Genomic DNA, 20,954 nt, shown 5'->3' with positions numbered 1-20,954 from the left:
GTTGAGATAAAATCATGATCAAAATAAGGAAAGTCCTCATTAATCATATTATGCTCTATTGGATTAGCCAGTAACTCATTTGCCACTCCCTCCTCTATATAAGATAGAGTGCTAGGCATTAGCTCACTTGTCTCATCCCCCTCTTCACTCTCATCATCCTCATCTATATAAATTGAAGTTCTTGCCATTTTTTCATTTGCCCTTTCTCCTTCTATTGACGAGAAAGAGTACTTACAATTTGCTCAACTTGAGCTTCTAACTTGGCTAAAGTTTAAGAATATGAATTAATAAGTGGAGTTTGTGAAATATGCATATCAAGTCAAGCTAACACTTTTTCTTCAAATCCGGGTCAGTACCTAGAAGGTGGTGAATTTGGTTCTTCATAAAATGGTGGGGGAGGGTAATAGTTATAAGAAGGATTAAAAGAGTGATTAAGTCCATGATAAAATGATGCATGTTGAAATGAATTAGACTCAATCTCATAAGGATTAAAATATGATGGAGGAGCATAAGGTGAAGGGATGTAATTTTCCCCCAAACTTGGATCAAACAATGGCTTCATTCACATTCAAAATCCAAATGCAACAAATAATGGCCTCCACACGGGCCGATGCTTGGACAAAGATTTAAGCAATATAATGAGCCTCAACAAGGGCTATCACAAGCATGCAAAGAAATGCACAATTAAAATACAAAAGTTCCAAGAATTTCTTACAAAGGTCCTTAAGCAACTTTAAATTCAAATGCTAGCTCCAAGCTCCAATGATTACTTTACGATCCAATGTTTGCCTTTCTTGTAGTCAAGTACCTAATTGAACAAATAATATCAAGAGTAAGAAAAGAATATACAATGGAAAATAAAATAAAAATAGAAGCAATCGAATGAACACTATTGTCTAGTCTAATTCCAACAAAACCGTTAATCCCCGGCAACGGCGCCAAAAACTTGACGATGGCCGTTCCTATACACCAAAATAATGTAGTGAATATGCGGTTCAAGAAAAGTCTTTGGGTCAAGTTTAAATTTATAAAAACCACTACCACCACTACTACTAACGTAGCAAGAATGAATAGGGATCGTCCCAAGAGATTATACGTGTTGGAATTTAACTTCGACTCTAGTGGATCACAAGATTGCAAAGGAGAGATTGATTAATTAAACTAATATGCAAACAAATTAAAATGCAATTAAAATAAACTAAGTTGAGATAGGAATTTAAGAGATGAGAAGTGAGGTCTTGGGGTGTATTGGAATTTCCAGCAAGCTTGTTCACCAAACCACACACTTTCAACTAATTTGGGGAAAACATTCTTTGTGAACAAAATGCGACTACCAATTGCAATATTAAGCATAGACCATCAAATTCATATACGAATTGTCTACCTAACCAACAAATAAACTAAGTGTAGAACAACCCATCAAATCTAAGCATGGCCCATCAAACTAGTCACAATTGTAGCACATATCAATCTAGAAAATCATGGAATTTGCAATAATAAGCCATGGAATATCAACTCAAGTATAGGTTGTCTACCTACCTACAAACATGAATTAAATTGTAGAATAACCCATCAAGCATAAGAATAATCCATCAAATTAATTGATAAACCCATCTAATAAAACTCATGTCTAGCCATCACTAGATTCTCAATCAACCACACATAGACATGCAATTAATATAGAAAAACTAGTGTAGAGATTAATTCCCAAATAATCACACATAAGACAACGTGTAATCACAAAGAGAATCAATAGGAAGAATTAAATCATTTGAATCATGTGAGACATAATTCTCAATTTAATCACACATAGACATGTAAATAAACTAAAGAATTAATAGGAAGAATTAAACCATAGAAATTATAGAAATATACCAAGATTCATTAAATTCACAAGGCTAGAACATTAATCACAAGATATTATTCCCTAAACAGTATGAAAAAGATAGAGGTTTAGATTACAAACTTGGGGCTTATCCAAGTCCCAAAGAGAAGTCTAGCCAATCATGGAGGAGGTAGATGTGATCTTGGTGTTGGGAAACGTGCTAGTTTTAAAAACTTTTTAAGGGATTTTAATTCATAGATCTTGATTCATCACATAGAGACAAGTTTTATGCAAAAATAAAATATGATGTATCATTCAATTAATAGATTGAATACTTACATAAAAGGTCTGAGTAAACCTTTAATCATTTCCTCTAAAGTGAATGTTCTCACTTATTGTAAAGATCCCTTAGCAAGATGCGTTCTCCTTGGATCTCCATCTTCTTGGTAATTGTTTTGCCTTTAGGAATCACTCATAAGCCTCCATGAATGACCTTGGAAAACTAGGCTTGTGGAAGCCTCCATTAGATGAGAGCATAAACCCTAATTTTCTAGAGAGAGAAAATATATTCATTTTTCCTTCTCATAAAAATCACCCCTAAAATATACATAGACCATGTATATTTATAGGAAACATAAAGATAAAGAAAAGGAAACAACAAATCCTTCTCAATCTCTAATTCACATGTCTCAAATCTAATAGGATTCCAATATCAAGTTGGGCTATAAGTGAGAATCATTTGGGCTTATTATTTTATTGGCTACAATGAATTAATAATTGGCCTGATTCATGGACCCAATTCAATTAATTCATAAATTAATTTCTACTCCACCAAAAGAAATTAATTGAACTCCAATTAAATAATAATAACCTCTAAGTCAATGTTGCACTTTGACCCCTCTATGCATAATTAGTTATCGGATAAATAAAACCATCAATCCGACTACTTAATTAATATATTTATTTTAGTACCATTGATTATATCTGGCTCGATCACAATAAATTATTTGTTTGACAAAAATAATAATTTAAATAAATAAATATATAATAAATCATTTTGTCAAAAAACACACGAAGGCCTTTGAATTTACTTTGTGATCAACCATAATCAATACAAAATAAATACAAGTAGTAATCATGCAACTATTGAAAATATAACCCTTTAACTATTAATTATCTAACTACCCAAAGTGTCGGTCTAAGGATCCCGAAGTATCCACCGAGTAAATCAAAGTAATTATTAATTAATAAGAGTTTATACTTTTCTCATACTTAAGAGTCAAATGCCATGACAGTGATAGGGCGCAATTACATACGACAGCTCTCGCAATATATCTCAACCCAATGCGGATCCAGTTCAAGTCTTAATTAATTATGAGTACATCTATAATTAACGACTATGAACAATTTATGATTACTATTTATATTCATGTATTGATCGCCATCACATACATATATAAATATCTCTTGTAATCAAGTGGACACTATCAATTCTATAATGAATCGAAATATAATACATTGAATTCACCAATTGTATAAAGCATAAATATTTCAGAAATGTCAGGAACATATGTCACTTTAATCTAAACAGGAATTTGCTATACAAGGGCATATAAATCCCAACACTTGGAACTCTCAAGGGCAATCCCCAAACATGGTTCCATCTTCTTCCTCTTCTTCTTTGATGAATTTTAGAGAGAGTGTGTGTGTAGATCTAGAGATGTGTTCTTGGAGCCTCCACTCTTCTCTTTTCTTCTAACTCTAGTCTCTAACTTTTCTAGAGAGAGAATATATAATTACAATGTAAAAATAAAATGATAAAAAGCTCTTTTACAAAATGGGTCACTTCCCTTTATATAGAAGGTCCTTTTCTTAGCCATTAAGTCAGAAATATAGTCCCAAAAATATCTAATCCCATACTATGTGGTAAGTGAAGTTTTGGGCGCGCGGGAATAAGACAGCTCACTGCCAGCACATTTTTGATCGATCCAATTTTTCTTCGATCGATCCAACTTTTTTTCGATCGATCCAAGAAAGTTGGATTGATCAGAAATAAGTTGGATGGATCCAACTTGGCAAATTTTCAGCATCAGCCTCTTTTTGCTCCAAATCAGTCTCCTTTTGCTCCGAATCATCACTAAAACTTAATTTGACTCCAAAAAGGTCTTAAGAAACCATTTTTAGCTCGTTTTAACATTATTGACCTGAAATAGATAAAAATACAAATAAGTACTAAAATGGGTAAATAAAGATAGATGAATAGACTAAAATACCCTCGTTTAAGTGGTTTAAATGCGCATTTTTCAGCGCTCATCAAGCACCTAAAAAGGGCAATAACACGAAATTAGAATAAAACGGGAAATAATATAGATAAATGTCCTAGAATACTCAAACTTAAAGGGTTTAAATGCACACTTTCTAGTGCTCATCAAACAATAATTTAACAATATAAGCATGTAAGACATGAATTTTACATCATTCAAGCATGTTATTACACATAATATCAATAAAAACACATAGTCATGTAATTCATTTAGAACAATTTAATCATTTACAAGAAAATCAACATAATTTAGCATGCTAAGTAACAAATCAAGAAGAAAATTCACTAAGGTGCAGGAAATTGTACATTAAGAACCCCTAACTCACTTAGATGCAAAAACCCCAATTTCCAAGCCCAAATTTTAAAAATTCTGTGGTTGGCCAAAGATGAAATTACTTACACCAACGCATAGATGTCGCTGAGCTCTTCGTTTTGCCGCAAACGGCACCAAAAATCTTCTAACGGTCGAGGAGTAATCAAGATTTGAAGCTTTGAACGAAAAAGAAAAGAAAAATAAAAATAAAGAGAGGAAAAGGGAGAGCTGCCGGAGAGAGAGAACTAGAGAGAGAAAGGTGAGGCCAAAATGGCCTCTTGGCCACTCAAAACAAAGCTAAGTGGTGGTGGGTCCCACCACTAAAGAAAAATTCCATTTTGACTTTTGTTTCACACCACACATATATATATGCAACAACTATACAAATACCACATAAAACACATTAAATAAAATAAATGATATGCAAATAGACCCAAACAAAACTCCCATACGCGACAATTCCGGAAGCGGGTCCCACATGGGACTTTCAAGCCCGAAAAATGAAAAAATATGGAAATGACAACCGGTGCATTTCCAAGAGTCCTAAACTTAATGAAATGCCCCCAACCAACTCTCGGACACATCAGGCACACCATACGGTGTCCGGCACACAAAACGAGAAAATACCAAAATGCCCTTACCAAAAACAGAAAATGAAAAATAACGAAAATCGGAAACATTACAAACAAATTGATCCTCAAATGGAACAAAAAAATCAAGGAGACCCTAGAGCCAATCTAGTGCACAATCCTCCCGAAGCTCAAGCTCTTATTCCTTCTTATACTCCTTAAATGGTCCTTCGTGATCATTACATTCTTAATGTCTATGATGCACCTACATGCATCCAATTGCCAAACTTTAAGGCCAATCATTATAAGTTTAAGCCATCTACCATCTAAATCTGTCCCATTTTCCATAGGTTAAGCAATAAAGAACCTTATAAACATTTGGATGAGTTTCTTGAAGTTTGCTCTGCCATGAAGATCACGGATGTCCCTGAAGAAGTTTTGAGAATGAAACTCTTTCCTTTCACTCTTCGGGATAAGGCTAAGTATTGGTTCAATAACTTAGGGGCTTATACCGTAACATTTTGGGCTCAATTGCAACAAGAATTTTTAAAGAAGTATTACCCCCGCAAGTCGGACTAATGCCATAAGAACTTCGATTCAGGAATTTTCTCAAGGTGATGGAGAGCCATTACATGAAGCTTGGGAGTGTTTGAATGACTTGCTATGAAAGTGCCCTCATCATGCACTCCCTAAGTGGCAATTAGTTCAATGTTTCTATGAAAGCTTATCCGAAACTCATAAAGGTATGGTCGGTGTTTCATGTGGAGGCACATATTTGCAAAAGCATGAAGACGACATATGGACTCTTTTTGAAAACATGAGTGAAAATTCCATGCACCGTTCATCATCTTCTAGGTCAGGGCATGTTTACCATGTAGGGGGAAAGAAGCTCACAAATCTATGTCAAGTAAAAAGTTCTTCGGAGATTGCCGCCGAGGTTAAAACTCTCACTCAAAAATTGGATCACTTCATCTCACGTCAAAACTCGGCAAGTCAATTGTCCTCTTCTTTTCACCCTCAAAATGAGAATTGCATGACTTACTCTAGCACTCTTCACAATTCTTCCAATTATCCTCTTGGGCATGTGATACAAAATGAGCCTCAAGAACAAGTCAATGTAGCATTTACTCGTCTGGGGAATAATCCATATCCGGGGTGGAGGGATTATCCTAACTTTTCTTGGAGAAATCAAAAAGGAGGTACCAATCCTTCTCTTCTTCAAAGTTCCCAAGGAAAGTATATCCCTCCCTACTTTCAAAATCAAGTATATCATCCATCATCATCATCATATCATCAAAATGTGAATCATTTTTCCACTCATCAAGCTCCAAATCAAGCATACTTGCATCCTCCTCAAGCTCCTCCAAGGAATTCCACTTTTGAGGACAAGGTTTTGGCCGCTTTGGCAAACCTCGAAGCAAATACTCAACTACTCCACTCTCATTTAAAATCAATAGCAAAGCTTGAAACCCAAATCGGGTAAATAACTAATTCAAGAGAGAAAGGAAAATTGCCACAACAATCTGAGCCCAACCCTAAGGCGCATTTCATGGTGGAAACAAGTCCTTCATCTGGATTCTCCACTCATGAACAAGTAAATTCCATAACTACTTTGAGAAGTGATAGAGAGGTGGATAACAAAGTGGAAATGTCTAGTGAAGATAATGGTCTCGTGCAACCAAGTGTTTGGCCACCTTCCATTTCAAAGTCTATTCCTACTTTATTAGGAACAAATGATTGCATTAAGGATCAATCATCATCATCATCTCCCATTCTAGAGAAGCTTCATGAGCCGAAAGCTCTATTTCCGCAAGCATTAGAAAATTCTTCTCGATTTAAGAGGCAAAAGAGAAAAATCCATGACATGATGAAGGTATTCAAGCAAGTAAAAATCAACCTTCATCTTCTTGACACGATTAGTCAAATTCCACATTATGCCAAGTTCTTGAAGGACTTGTGCACTCAGAAAAGGAAGTCTAAAAGCCAAGCACCGAAGAAAATCATTCTCATTGAGCAAATAAGCTCGATCATTCAACATAACACCCCTTCCAAGTTCAAAGATCCCGGTTCTCCCACAACCTCATGCACCATTGGTGATCATGAAATCCATAGGGCTCTTTTAGACTTAGGGGCGAGTGTCAATCTTTTTCCTTACTCGGTGTATCTCTAATTAAGTTTGAGGGAGTTAAAGCCCACGTCGGTTGTCTTACAATTTGCCAATAGGTCCATTAAGAAACCGCAAGGGATCATTAAAGATGTTCTCATCAAGGTAAACAAATTTTACTTTTCGGAAGAGTCACATCCCTATCATTTTTGGCCGTCCCTTCTTGGCTACCGCCAATGCAACCATTAATTGTAGGATGGGGGTGATGAAAATCTCTTTTGGGCACATAAATGTCAAGTTGAACATCTTCACTCCTACTCCAAATTCTTCAGATAAGAATTAGCAATTTGGCATGAATGTTATTAAGGAAGTGGTCGATGATTCCCACCTCACTTCCCCACAAAAAGCATCTTCTACTTTGATCTCAAGTGTTCTTCCTTCTCTTGACTCCATCAATGAGCTTGGGTTTAAATCGTCAAATAAGCTTAAATGTGCTTCCCTGGGTATTGATAGAGACCCATCAATTATCATTGTTCCAGATCGAACAATTTCCCAAGGAAGTAACTCGTTAAGTGCAATTCAAGGAATTATGCAACCCATGATGAAGAGGGTAGCAACCAAAATGTTTGATCCGGGCTAGATCGTAGCTTTCCATCTTGCTAGAGACTTTAAACTTAGCACCCATGAGACACATTGTCTCATTTGTCACACAGATCATTTAGGTTTTCCTTTGCATCTTTTTGTTGGTTTTTGTAAGTTTTTGTGTACATTTTTCTCCACATTTCACTTTCCCTCCTTGTGTATCTTCATTGGGGCTTATCATTGGATTTTCTACACTTTCATCTCAAAATAAGGCATTTTGTGCCATGATCACAATTTAATTTTATTATGGTGATTTTATCATAAAAAAGTATACAAAGAGTCTCAACAACCACTTTGGACTCCATTAACATTCATTCTCTGTAATATAATTTGATTTTATTGGAATCTTATAAGTAGGCATCATCACTAACAATTAATTAAATCTCTTTCTGAAATTACATGAAGGTATTCGATAGTGTGAGGAAGATAGATGAGATGACCAGAGAAAAACCGAAGAGAGAGAATGAGACAGACATAGAGAGAGACAGAAAAAAATAAAAATAAAAAAGAAGAAGAAGAAGATTGGACTCTTAGGGGTGAAGATAAGAAAGGATAGTAAAAAAACGGAATAGAGAGAAACTTAATAGTTATCACTTTAAATATTGTGACATAGCATATCTACATAGACAGCCACATAGATTAGGTCAGAAAAATCGGTTTACCTCTTCGCTGGAAGTATCATTTTTCTTTTTAAATATATACTTTTATTATTCCGTAGTAATATATTAAATATTAAAAGACCATATTTAATATTCAAAAATTAAATATCACCTTCAAGTAATCACACAAAAACTAATCTTTTTATTTCTTAGTATTTACAAAAACATTATTTGTACAACATGTCACATTTTTCTTTCACAAAAATAAAGAAAAAAGAAAAAGAAAACATGTCACAATAAAATCATATTTTTTTTTATTTATTCTTAAGGGCAATTTTGTCAATTAATAAGGAATTATAAAGGTAATTTAATGATTTACATTAGTCCATTCAGAAGTCAAATGGTAAGTACATATTTTTATCATGGTTGGAGATGTCTTTGTCCATTTTACCAAACCTAAGGGAGTAAGAAATGTCATTGTCTAAAAAATATTTAAATTGTAAATGCCTATTTTTAACCCAAACCTTCTGAATCTTATATTCCATGTACACGAAAGAAAAATTCCTATTATTATTATTTCAAGTCGCACATGACATGGATGGTTGATTTTATCAACAGCGTACATATTGCTGCCGCAAAGTGGAGAACTAGCTGTCAATGGATATACTAATTCGAACTAATATTCCCTATTGCTGTTCACCCAATAAATAAATAAATACATAATAGACCAATTACAATCAACCACGTCACCTATGTAATTTTACAATATTTCTCTTGGGCCATCAAACTTGAAAGCCCAACTCGGCAGGCCCAAGGATTTGTCTTCAATCTCTCAGTCCAGTGCACAAGATGGGCTAAACCAGTGTCTTCGGCCCAACCCACAGTTTGCCATGAAGAAGGTCCGCTGATTTGAATTTATCAATCACACAATTGCAGATATGGAAGGAGTCTTCTATGGAAAGAGTCTTGTATGGAAGAATTACAGAAGGAAACCACTGATTGTGTATGATTCGTGGGGGGCAAGCAACCCTAATTACACCACTAAAAATTGTATAAATAGAGGCACCCTACAATAGTATGTTCCTTCCACATCATAAACAAGAAAATAATAAGTACTTTGAAGTACCTATAATTTAGCACCGGCCTTCGGGATTAGAGCAACTCCAATGTTAAAAGTCATTTTTACATGTTAAATCTATATTTTGACAGTTGCTACAGTGTTAAAATACTACATTTTACTAATTCTGCTCCAATGGTGGATTTCATGCAAAATGCTATTTTTTTTACACAACCACCATTCTTTTTTAACTACCATTCCCACCATTCATATTTGCATAAGTAATATTAATATGAGGCACATTGCAAGTCAAATTGTAGATATTAGAAGGAAACAAAAATTAAACCTAATTAAAAAGAAGCAAAAATCTAAAATATCTTATCAAAAAAAAGACAAAAAAAAAAAAAAAAAAAAAACAAAACAAAACAAAATTTTTATTATTTTTTTACCACTATTTGTGAATTTTTATATAATATTTTTTTTTTCTTTTTGGGAAAATTTATATATATTATATAGGTATATTATATATATTTGATTATATTATTATTATTAAAAATATATATATTTTTAGGGCAAATCATTTCAGCCTAATAGCCTCTATCTCTATTCTCGTTCTCAACTAATCGAGGTCTGTAATTCTTGATTTTGTGTATACATATATATATATATATATATATATATATAAAGGTCTGTAATTCTTGTTTTGTAATCAAAATTTCAAAACCCATATATTTCTATTAGATTTGGCACAAAATATAGAAATAGTTATTGCTATTTGTTTTGCTAGATTTGGCACAAAAAAATGAGAAAGGTAAATTTTGACAGCTAATATAGCAACCCATTGGAGAGCCCAATTTTAACCCACCTGGTATATTTTGAATTAACAGCCAATATAACAACACCATTGGAGATGCTCTTAAAAAATATATATAGCTAAAAACGACGGTTTATGGGTTTCTTATAGGTTTCTTGGTTCAAGCACAGGTATACCCCTCATTCTACATACTGGAATGCTGTCCCAAGGACAAATTACTCCATCATTTGGACATCTACAGTGGCTGTAGAGACACAATGATGCATAATATATAATTTCAGATCGGAAATGGACAATTAGTATCTCTACTTATAGAGATCCCTTACTGTGCTGGTCAGACTATTACTCAAAAATTTAGACACAGATTGGCCAGAAGACTCCCGTTTCCCTAGGAACTCAACTTTAGATTGCTTGATGGTGAATGGGAGCTGGTTTCTTGGTTCAAGCATCGTTATCAGGATTCTAAATCTTTGAAGAGTCTTTTTGTTTTTTTTTTAATTAACTTTGGGCGTCCGAGATAGCACGAACCCTTAGGGCCCCTCAACAACCTGACTAATCCCCAAAGACCCGGAAGGGCACCTCCCCACCAGGGTCGAGTAAGTCACTGCAGGGGCAGCGGAGGCTAACCACAAAGAACACCTAGCGAGACTCAAACCCCAAACATTGGGCTTACTAAACTCCAAAGTCCAATGAGTAAACTGCGGGACCTTTGAGAAGTCTTTTCGCTGCTGCTTTTAGCGCCTGTGCGCTGGGGGGGGGGGGGGGGGGGGGGGGAGTTTTACATCGGTCCTACTAGGTTACATCAGTCTTCTCATGCTACTTGGATGTCCAGAATGCCCTAGTTCAACTCTGCTACCATTGCGTTTCGGACCTTTGAGAAGTCTTTTCGCTGCTGCTTTTAGCGCCTGTGCGCTGGGGGGGGGGGGGGGGGGGGGGGGGGGGAGTTTTACATCGGTCCTACTAGGTTACATCAGTCTTCTCATGCTACTTGGATGTCCAGAATGCCCTAGTTCAACTCTGCTACCATTGCGTTTCCTTTGTTTGCTTTTACTGGAAGTGAAGGGTCTCACTTTCTTATATTTGGCATACACTAACCAATTAAAAACATTCGGTTAAGGAATTTTGCCCAACTCATCTGCTTTAAAATCATTTTCCTTAACTACAACATTTCAATCACAACACTCGGAAGAGTGCTTCGTAGAGATTCATGTCAAAAGCTAAAAGTACAGCATTGGATCACACAATGCTACCTGCTGGACACTAATATAAATTCAATAGAACACTATAGTAGATAATTACAGACACCTGCTATATGGCATCAGTAAACTATGATTTAGTAACCATTTGACCAGAAGTTCTATTAAACCAAATTCTCCAAAGTGGCATAACAACATGGCTTCTGCACTGTGCATACAGATTTATGCCTTGCACATATTTAGAATGTTACATGCCAATGCAAAATATAGAAGATCTAGATTTCTCCAAGAAGAAGTCATGTAACCACAAAATAATTCCATCTCCAGGGTCCGAGTTCCTTAGTTAGCATCAACATTTTCACCGCCTCGGGAGACATTACCTGAAATAGTTAAAGGTGAGAGGATGCCTAGTACAGAAAACCAACAATTTACCCACCGTGAGGTTTTTGAATGGATCATGCTATTTTCCAAAGACCATTGTTTTATAAAATAAAACATTGTCTCTGAAATGTTCATAAAGGTGAAGGCACTTCACTTTAAGATATAATATGCAAACCGATCACAAAGGCTGCAATAATTATTAAATTTTCTTTCTCAGTTCCATCTTTTGTTTTTAACAGGTGAATGCATTTTATCAACCAATGGCGGTCCTCCAAGAGGATCCACCGGTCAACCTTTCGCACCGGCATGGCCCCAACCCTCAATACCAAAACAAGGGCTACTACGTGGCTTTCGGGTTTTTCTCCCAAGGGTAACTCGTACCCTACTTACCTCTTTATAGAATTACACTCATGGATTCAACGCATTCACAAAAAACATTCCCAATCTCCACATTTAGTCAGAACTAATTAGGAACTTTTTCTTAAAATCTAAACCCAAGCTGCAGATCAAGAATTTTCTTTTTCTTTTCACGTAACATTCCTTGTTAAAAACATCCAGCCATGTAATGAACTATAATAACAAATAAATAGTAAATGAAACAAAATTTAACAAGAGATTACAGTATAAGCATGTTGAAAACGGGTATAACCATTCATGACAAAATCCTGGAAATAAACATGCCTTTTTAACTCGTATAAAAACATGCAGAAATAGATATAACATAAATCATGCTTTAAACTCAGTTTACAAAGCATGAAGAATATACAAATCAGAATTTAAAACTGATTAAGGTAAATCTAAGTAATTTTCATAACAGGAAAAGCACCCAAAGTGAATAACAGACTTAACAGTCGGTATTTCTCTACCTCTAACGTGATTCCTTGTGTTGATTGATCCTACAAATTTTTCCTTACTATCTCTTCTTCTCTTTCTTTCTATGTATAGACTCACAGCAGATCTCTTGTTCTTTTTCTGTTTCTTTGTTTTCTCTATTTTCTTCTGTCCCTTTCTATCCTTACATTCTTAAATAATTTTGATGAACCAAAAATTGGAAAGCATACATACATCTCTCGAAAAGGTAAAGTAGCAATCTCCTAAAGACTGATGACCCTGGGACAAATAAATTGATGGCTGACATAAGGCTCACTGACTTGGATTCATAACATCATGAAGAAGCACTGAGGAATCTGCTAATCAACAAATCATCTCTAATCGCTTAACCAAAAAATTTGAGGGAATAATAATCAGCCTTTTAAAGACCCAGCTTCCACCATCCTATCCAGATGGTGAGTCACAATGCAGCAGATTAAGCCCCAGCCTATTGAGTATCAGCCAATTTCCTCACAAAACACCTAGACACACTAGAGAGTTACACAAAACTGCATCAGAATGAGAACAGACCAAAAGGATCTTCATAACAAGTTTAAAGCATTTCTCATAACGTACCTTAGGAAACAACTAGTTTGACATGAACCCGATGAAGCAACAAGGGTTTGTAGGGCCAGATTGTTGAATTCATGTGCTTTCTATTTCTCAGCCATTTCCAAACTATATCATTCTCTATAGTTAACCCAATAAAGTACAATCTAAGGGACTTTTTTTTGATAAGTAAAGTACAATCTAAGGGACTTGTAAGAGAAATAACAAAAACATCAGAATTTGACATCAATGAATAGAATATAAATAAAGTACAAACCAGAAATTTAGTGGTACTGTGAGGTGCAATGCTGATGATTTTGTACTGATAGGAAATGTGGCTCAAACTTTTAGCTTGTGCTGGCCTCATGGATTACATAGCAACATCTTAAACCACTTTGAAATCAAACTGTATTACCAGGCATGTCTAGAGGCCCATTAACATGAACATGACAAATCGCTATGTGCAGATTCTTACAAAATCTCACAGCAGCTGCTTAGGGAATGGCAACAAAACACTATATTGAAGTAGAACTTAATTACATTAGCAATCTTCCAGTAACATGACTATAATTTAGTTTATCTATTGATTCAAATTAAAGATTAAGAAGATATTGCAGAGTCAGACTTGCACAAACAAAAAATAATAAATCATTCACCTAAAACGCTTACATGATTAATGAATGATATATTAAAGCTGCACAAATTCTCTAAGTATTTTGTAACAAAGTCGAATAGATACTTGCCAAAAAAATTGAATTAAGATCATGAAAATCAGGACGAAAAAAAAAATTGTTGATAAAGAACTAATTCGAAAAGGTGGTGGTGTAAGGGTGGAAATGGCGAGTAAGTAAAAGAACAGGGGATGCGCAAGCCACTCTAGTTAAGAAGTAGATATTCTACAACTGATATGTTCCACTCTTACCTTCATAATCATGACCGTGTAATTTTGAAGCGTCCAATTTTTCTTGATATAGTTTCAACAACTGAGGAGCTTCCTCATAACATGTCACAAACTTCTTGAGGAACGAACTCTCTGTCGACCTCAACAATGTCAGTTCACTAATGGGTTTCTTAATCAAACCTTTGGACAACAAAACTTGAAGCACTGAACACCTGGGAATTATCCTCTTACCCAAGCTCATTGTCATTAATTCTGAACGACGGGCAATTAGGGAAGAATCCCAACCCATTGTGTTGACATAAAAATTCAGCTTTGCCATTATCATCTCCTCAGATACCGTCATACACCCAGGTCTTCTTCTAAACGCGCTCATTGTTTCTTCCTCAGACCAACCCCACTTCTCATAAACCTCCATCTTCCTTTTCCATGTTGATTTGCTCATTGAAATCAATGCCTGAACTGCTAAGACAAACTGGAAGCTTGATGGGTTGAAACCCATTTTCTTAACATCCTCCACTAACTCATTGAATTTATTATGCTTCATCACAAATGACCTAGGTTGATATGTAAGTAAGTACACAATATTTGATTCTGGCACACCATGTTGTCTTAAAATTTCAATGTTGGGAAATGCACTGGGATCACACCCTAGAATATCAGGATATCTTTTAAAGGCCACAATAAACTTATCATCTGAATGAAATAAATTCTTCAAAAATTTGAAAGATGGAATGATTTGGTTCTCCAAGCTTCGTGTCAATACAGTTGGGCAAACGGATAATACCTTCGCGAGCTCAGTGCTGGAAATGCCAATGGAGTAAAAGAAGTCGAATTTGGGCAGAAGGGTCTTCTTGGGATCCGATAAGAGAAGTTTTGGGCGTACTCTGATGACAGCTGAGATCTGGGTTTTGCTGAAATCATGGTTCTTGAAGAAGTTGAGAACTGAATCTGGTTTGTCTAGGGTTTTAAAATTGACTTCTTTGGAAGCTGAAATAGCAGTTTCTGAACTTAACCCACATGAATTAACGAGGTAATTGACTGTAAATGAGTGTTGATTAGTGGAAGTTGAGATGGATTTGAGAGATGAAGATAGTTGATGGGTTTGAAGGGCATAAAATTTATGGACCGTTGAATGTAAAACACGAGAGCATCTAAAACGAACCGGTGTTTTACAGTATAAATGAATCATTGGAAAAGAAATGTGATAGACACTATTATGAGGCAACTCACCTGATCGTTAATCTTCTTAGGTGCTCTTGAACTAGCAATATCCACTCCTCCTCTAGTCTAGGGCTTTTGGCTGAAGCAAAGGTTAAGACTAAGGGTCAGTTTGGTAGGATGGGTTTGAAGGGAAAGGGAAGGGAAGGGGATGGAGGGTAATAAAAAAGTTGTGTTTGGGTAAAGTTAGTGGAGGGAAAGGGAAGGAGAGGGAGGGGTTTGGAGGGTTATTTATAAGAAGGCGTATAGTAATTTCTTAACCTTTCATAATTGGGATGATAAGGAAGGAAAGGGAAGGGAATGGCAGGCAATGGCTATCAAAATATTTGTTAGGCCAATTTTACCCTCAAATTTGCTCTTCATATTTGTTAGGGCCCTGTCTTCAGCGCGGGAACAAAGGAAGGCGCGGGAACAAAGGCGCCAAAATTCACTGGTATAAGAAGAAACAGGAGAGAGAAAAGGGGGAAGTGGGTTCACTGCATGGTCTCTGTGCAGGAGTAGGAAGTTGATGATAGAGATAGAAGGGAAAGCGTCACTGTTAAATTCATTGGTTTACAAACACCGGCTTTGGAGCTACGCAAACCGTTCGAAAATTCATCTGAATTCATCATCTTCTTGGAGTATTGGATGTTCAGGTGTGTTTCTTCAATCCATCTAAGTTTTCCTCTTTGTCCGTATACAGTTGGAGATTTGTTATATTCTACGGAAAAAAATTCCTGCGATTATCTTTAATTATGTCGATGGTTTTCTTGTGAACTCTGTAATTTTGTGGGTTTCTCTCTTTTATCTTTTTGTTATAGTTAATGTGAATTTAGAAAGAAAAAAAAAAAAAAACACACACACACACACACAGACTTGATAATCCTTATTCTGTAGGGGGGAGAACTCACATGGCAAACTGTAATAACCCCACTAATATGCAGTCCCAGTGCCTTTTGACATAAATTTAGTCCTTGCAAAGTTTTGTTCCTATTTCCTGAGGGATTTAAAAGCAACTAGGAAACTTGAGAAGAAAAAAAATGCATATTCTGTTTTTATTTCACGCCCTGGTCAGGTGTTATGAAGTTGTAGTGGGCGATTATGGACATGAAATATTATGAAAAACAGCATGCCATAATGAGAATGTCATTGATACAGTCCGAATTATGTCTTATTATGGTCATTATTTGAAATATTGCAACTAGATTTTTGTTGCAATACCAACATAATCAATTTGTTTATGTCTGATCATAAGTGTCATATAATTATCATAGGTTATGTTTGGGTGGGTATTCTTATATATATATACTATCAGAACATCATATATTTGTTGAGTGTGTCTTATACCCTTATTTTATTAATCTACACTTATTGAATTTTGAGGGTGACAACAAGTCTTGAAATGGTAGATGGAGAGGCGAAATAATATGGCAACAAATGAATGGTTTTTGTGGGAACAAAGAAGGCGTTTGGCTGCAACTCAAGTTATTTGTTTGGTTGTGTATTGGCTTTTACGGAAAAAGTTTCAAAGGAGAAACTATGTTAATCGACTCACTGGACAATCAACTTTTGAAAGAGAAATGGTACGAAATGAACTTATGAACCAACTTAGGACAAATCAAAGATGTCGTGATATAACTCGAATGGGACCAGAGGCTTTCCAAAATTTATGTGAGATTCTTAAAAGGGATGCTGGTCTTAAGGCAACAAAAAATGCATCAGTTGAAGAACAAGTTGCAAAATTTCTTCACATATTATCACACAATGTGAGGAATCGCACGATTCAGTTTTTTTTTCGTCGCTCCGGTGAAACTACAAGTCGCCATTTCCATAGTGTGTTAAGGTCAATAATCTCGTTAGAAGAAAAATTTCTCCGACAGCCTAATGGTTTACAAATCCCTTCGGAGATACTTAGCAATAGTAGGTTCTATCCATACTTCAAGGTAAAATTATAATTTTATTTTAAAATTTTTATACATATGTTGATATAAAAAATTTATAAAATAAATTTATATCAGAATTGTGTGGGTGCGATTGATGGAACACATGTTCGTGTGAGAGTACCTACTGAAGACGCTCCAAGATATCGTGGTCGAAAGAATTTTCCAACCACAAATGTGTTAGCTGCTTGTTCATTTGACTTGAGATTCACATATGTCTTGCCTGGATGGGAAGGGACTGCATCAGACTCGAGAGTAATTAAGAGTGCATTTGAAAGAAAGGATAAGTTGAGAATCCCTAAAGGTAATTTCTATATAAAATTTATAAAATATTATTTTCTGATTTATAGTTATTCAATGATAACAACTTTTATTGTTAATAGGTAAATATTATCTTGTTGATGGTGGATATATGCTACGAGGTGGACTTATCACGCCTTATAGAGGTGTTCGATATCACTTGAAAGAATTTGCTTCACATCGACCTGAAAATCCTCGGGAATTGTTTAACTTACGACATGCGTCGTTACGTAATGCGATCGAGAGAGCATTTGGTGTATTAAAGAAACGATTTCCAATTATAGGAAGCACAACTGAGCCCACTTACTCAATCGAAACACAAACAGAGATTATCCTTGCATGTTGCATTCTGCATAATTATTTAATGGGCGTTGATCCTGATGAAAGACATATTGATGAAGTAGATCGGGAACTCTTAAACCAAGTTGAAGTTCAAGTTGAAGATGAAGATGAAGATGAAGATGTAGATGATGATCGAACTCCAAAGGATATTGTTGAAGGAGAACATATAAGGGACATCATTGCAATGAACATGTGGAATGACTATGTAGCAAATCAAATGTGACTAATGTTATGTGTGTTATAAGTCTAAATCTTTTGCTTGTTTGATAAATGCTTAAAACCCTAGTTTTATTTATTTTCTCTTATGACAAGTACTTGGTCTTTACTAAGACTTTATTGGTAGCTCAAGTTTGATTTGATGATATATTGTTAAAGAAGAAAAAGCATAGTCGATATCTTATATTACTCATGTTAATTTGTTTGTCATGATGTTATTATTATTATTATTATTATTATTTTTGTTGGTCACACTCTATTTTGAAATTTTACATTAGATTCTACTCATTTGCTAATTTCTTATGTAGATAAGAAAATGAGTAACACAACAAACAAAAATGAAGGGAACAAGAAAGATAGGTTTGTTTGGACGCAACAAATGGAAGATGCATTCATTGATGTGCTGTATTACCAACATATTAAAGGGAATAGGGTTGATGGAACTTTTACTAGCAAAGCATATGATGAAATGGTTAAAGAATTGTGTGCAAAACTTGAAATGGATTTTACCAAAGATAGGATTAAGAATCGATTGAAGACTATAAAGACTCATTTCAATGAGTGGTATGACCTGTTTAAGAATGGATTGAGCGGATTTGCTTGGAGTGGTGAGACAAAGATGTGGAGTGCGGAGCCAGAGGTTTGGAATTCATTGATTGAGGTACTATTTTTTTTTTATTAATTTAGAGTTATTTTTACTATTAAAGTATGTTTAAGGCCTAATTCATATGGAAACTCTTGAAATGTTTTTTCTATGTTGTTCTAGTGTCGTTGTTTTACCCAAAGAATGTTTTACACTATGAAATGTTTAGCATATATATATATATTTTTATATGCTTGTAATAGGCAAAACCGCAAGCGGAGAAATGGAGAACTACACCTATTAACAACTATGATAAGTTGCTAGAGTTGTTTGCAAAAGATAGAGCGACGGGTGATGAGGCTGCAACTGCTAAGGAGAAACGTTTTCAATGGGCTAGCTCAACCAATGACGAGTTAATGGGAAGTATTGATGGTATTGATCAGCTAGTAGCAGAAAATGAGGTGACTTTGGAAAATGTTGAGCATGTGGCTGATGAGATTGAAAGGACAATGTCCCATAAGGCAACTTCTATTGCATCTTCAAGTGCAAAAGGAAAGAGGAAACGGTCTTCACGTGGTGTCTCTAATGATACCCAAGACATAGCAAATGCAATTTCCTCTGTTGCAGAATCTATTAAAGAGGGAAATGCTCTTTATGGAAAATATAATCGTAAGGTGCATTCGGAGGAGGAAATCTATAATGAGCTAGAATCAATTGGACTTGAGCCATTTTTAATTGATGATGCTTACTTTTATCTCGCTAACCATCCTGATCAAACGAGGATATTCCTTGGTGTTCCAGTTGCAAAGCGTAAGAATATTTTGGAGAAAATGATGTACGGTTCAACATGATGGTGATTGATGATGGGTAGTCTTTCTTTTTGTTGGGTATAGGTTCCTTTTTTGAGAAACACTTCTGGGAATGCAATGAATTCCTTTTTTGTTGGTGAAACTTTGTGTTGCTATATTACGGAAAAAGTATGTATTGGAAACCTTTTACAATGATGTAAATCTAGGAACTTGACTATGATGTAATTATTATTATCTACTCTTTTGGTTATGGAATTTTATAATGATTATATTTCTGGTCTCTTGGTTTTATTTAGCAGGTGATGTTTGTGGTTATTGAGGTTTCTTTTGTTGATTGCGTAGCATTCATTTTCCTTTGAAATTGCAGTTGTGTTAGTGGTTATCAAAGCAGAGTGAAATAGATTTCTTTGCTTCGAATTACAGCATATACTACTGATGCTATACTTAAATTTCAGTTTCAATATATTGATGCTATACTTATTTTTCAAATTCAATATATTGATGCTATACTTAAGGTTGTCAACCCCAATTATGAGAAATTAGTCACCTCCCTTCAACTACCATACAGGCCGCAACAGCCAAATCATAGTAAGAACTGCATCATGTGAGAACCACATGAGGACTACATTATCCAACCCTGAACTTGATCAATATAATGAAAAAAATGATGGATGCACTCTCATTTTTTTTTTTTCCTCACTAAAATTAAATGACAAAAATATTCTTTATACTCTGATTAATTAAAATGTTATTGTTGTAATTTCATATTCAAGTGCAGTGTATTAGCTAGAGTACATTTATCACCTCCCAACATTAAATTCAGAAGATGATGATATCACATATGAAGCTCAAACTGCAAAATCTGGTAAAATATTAACAAATGAGAATGGAGATTTCAAATGGTTCCATTTGTAGAAGAAAAAAACCGAAATGACATAGAAAAAAAAGGAAACAACAATATTTGAATTTAACTGTATTAGAATAAACTGAGTGTTAACAGTGATGTTTAATTTGCATCTTTAGAAATGCATAACAGACTAATTGTAAAAATTCTCAATGTCTATACTCTCAGGATCTTCCACTGCAGACAATAGAGCCGGCTCCACAAAAAGGAAGAGCCGGCTCTATTGTTTTCCCTAAATTGGAGCTCTCGGCATCTCCAAGAAGAGCCGCCTCTAGAAATAGGTTGAGCCGGCTCCTTTATTGGCCTGCATACACCAACTCTCGGGATTTCTCAAATGCCCAAGAGAGCCGGCTCCAGCAATTAGTTGAGGCGGCTCCAAAAAAATTGTGGAGCCGGCTCTACAAAAAGGAAGAGCCGGCTCCACTTGGCACCTCTCAATCATTCACATATTCCGCTCCTTTTCGCGGGCTGTGTCCTCACTCTCCTTACATGCATGATGGGTATGCATGTAAGAGCATGG

The 20,954-nt window shown here is 35.3% G+C and overlaps 2 protein-coding genes and 1 non-coding gene across 3 annotated transcripts; 1 reads left to right on the top strand and 2 right to left on the bottom strand.

Annotated features, from left to right (window-relative positions):
* Positions 1-5,607: 5,607 nt before the first annotated feature.
* Positions 5,608-5,717, bottom strand: LOC132284260 (small nucleolar RNA R71). The gene has a single exon (XR_009472230.1). It is a non-coding gene; the product is annotated as a small nucleolar RNA R71 (small nucleolar RNA).
* A 5,665-nt stretch (positions 5,718-11,382) lies between these two features.
* LOC132298662 (transcription termination factor MTERF6, chloroplastic/mitochondrial-like) lies at positions 11,383-15,493 on the bottom strand. Its single transcript, XM_059795057.1, has 2 exons — positions 14,165-15,493; positions 11,383-11,822 (listed from the first exon to the last, which is right to left on the bottom strand). The coding sequence occupies exons 1-2, from the start codon at positions 15,330-15,332 to the stop codon at positions 11,782-11,784; spliced, it is 1,209 nt and encodes a 402-aa protein (XP_059651040.1). The 5' UTR covers positions 15,333-15,493; the 3' UTR covers positions 11,383-11,781.
* Positions 15,494-15,580: 87 nt separating this feature from the next.
* On the top strand, positions 15,581-19,788 carry LOC132298673 (uncharacterized). Its single transcript, XM_059795068.1, has 3 exons — positions 15,581-15,996; positions 18,447-18,799; positions 18,985-19,788. Exons 1-3 carry the CDS (start codon positions 15,870-15,872, stop codon positions 19,570-19,572), a joined length of 1,068 nt encoding a protein of 355 aa, XP_059651051.1. The 5' UTR covers positions 15,581-15,869; the 3' UTR covers positions 19,573-19,788.
* The last annotated feature ends 1,166 nt before the right edge of the window (positions 19,789-20,954 follow it).

The sequence above is a fragment of the Cornus florida genome, unplaced genomic scaffold, assembly GCF_030987335.1.
Source record: "Cornus florida cultivar Cherokee Brave unplaced genomic scaffold, ASM3098733v1 CherokeeBrave_3.0.0_Hap2_Chr01, whole genome shotgun sequence".
Classification (NCBI taxonomy): Eukaryota; Viridiplantae; Streptophyta; class Magnoliopsida; order Cornales; family Cornaceae; genus Cornus; species Cornus florida.
The sequence above is the reverse complement of the archived record's forward strand: the minus strand, read 5'-3'. Positions and strand labels throughout refer to the sequence as shown.

Coding starts and splice junctions, on each gene's coding strand:
- LOC132298662 (XM_059795057.1), bottom strand. CDS start 15,332: ATGATTCATTTATACTGTAAAACACCGGTTCGTTTTAGATGCTCTCGT. Junction 11,823..14,164: donor ACACGGTCATGATTATGAAG/GTAAGAGTGGAA, acceptor TAACTATTTCAG/GTAATGTCTCCCGAGGCGGT.
- LOC132298673 (XM_059795068.1), top strand. CDS start 15,870: ATGATAGAGATAGAAGGGAAAGCGTCACTGTTAAATTCATTGGTTTAC. Junction 15,997..18,446: donor TTGGAGTATTGGATGTTCAG/GTGTGTTTCTTC, acceptor TTTCTTATGTAG/ATAAGAAAATGAGTAACACA. Junction 18,800..18,984: donor TTTGGAATTCATTGATTGAG/GTACTATTTTTT, acceptor TGCTTGTAATAG/GCAAAACCGCAAGCGGAGAA.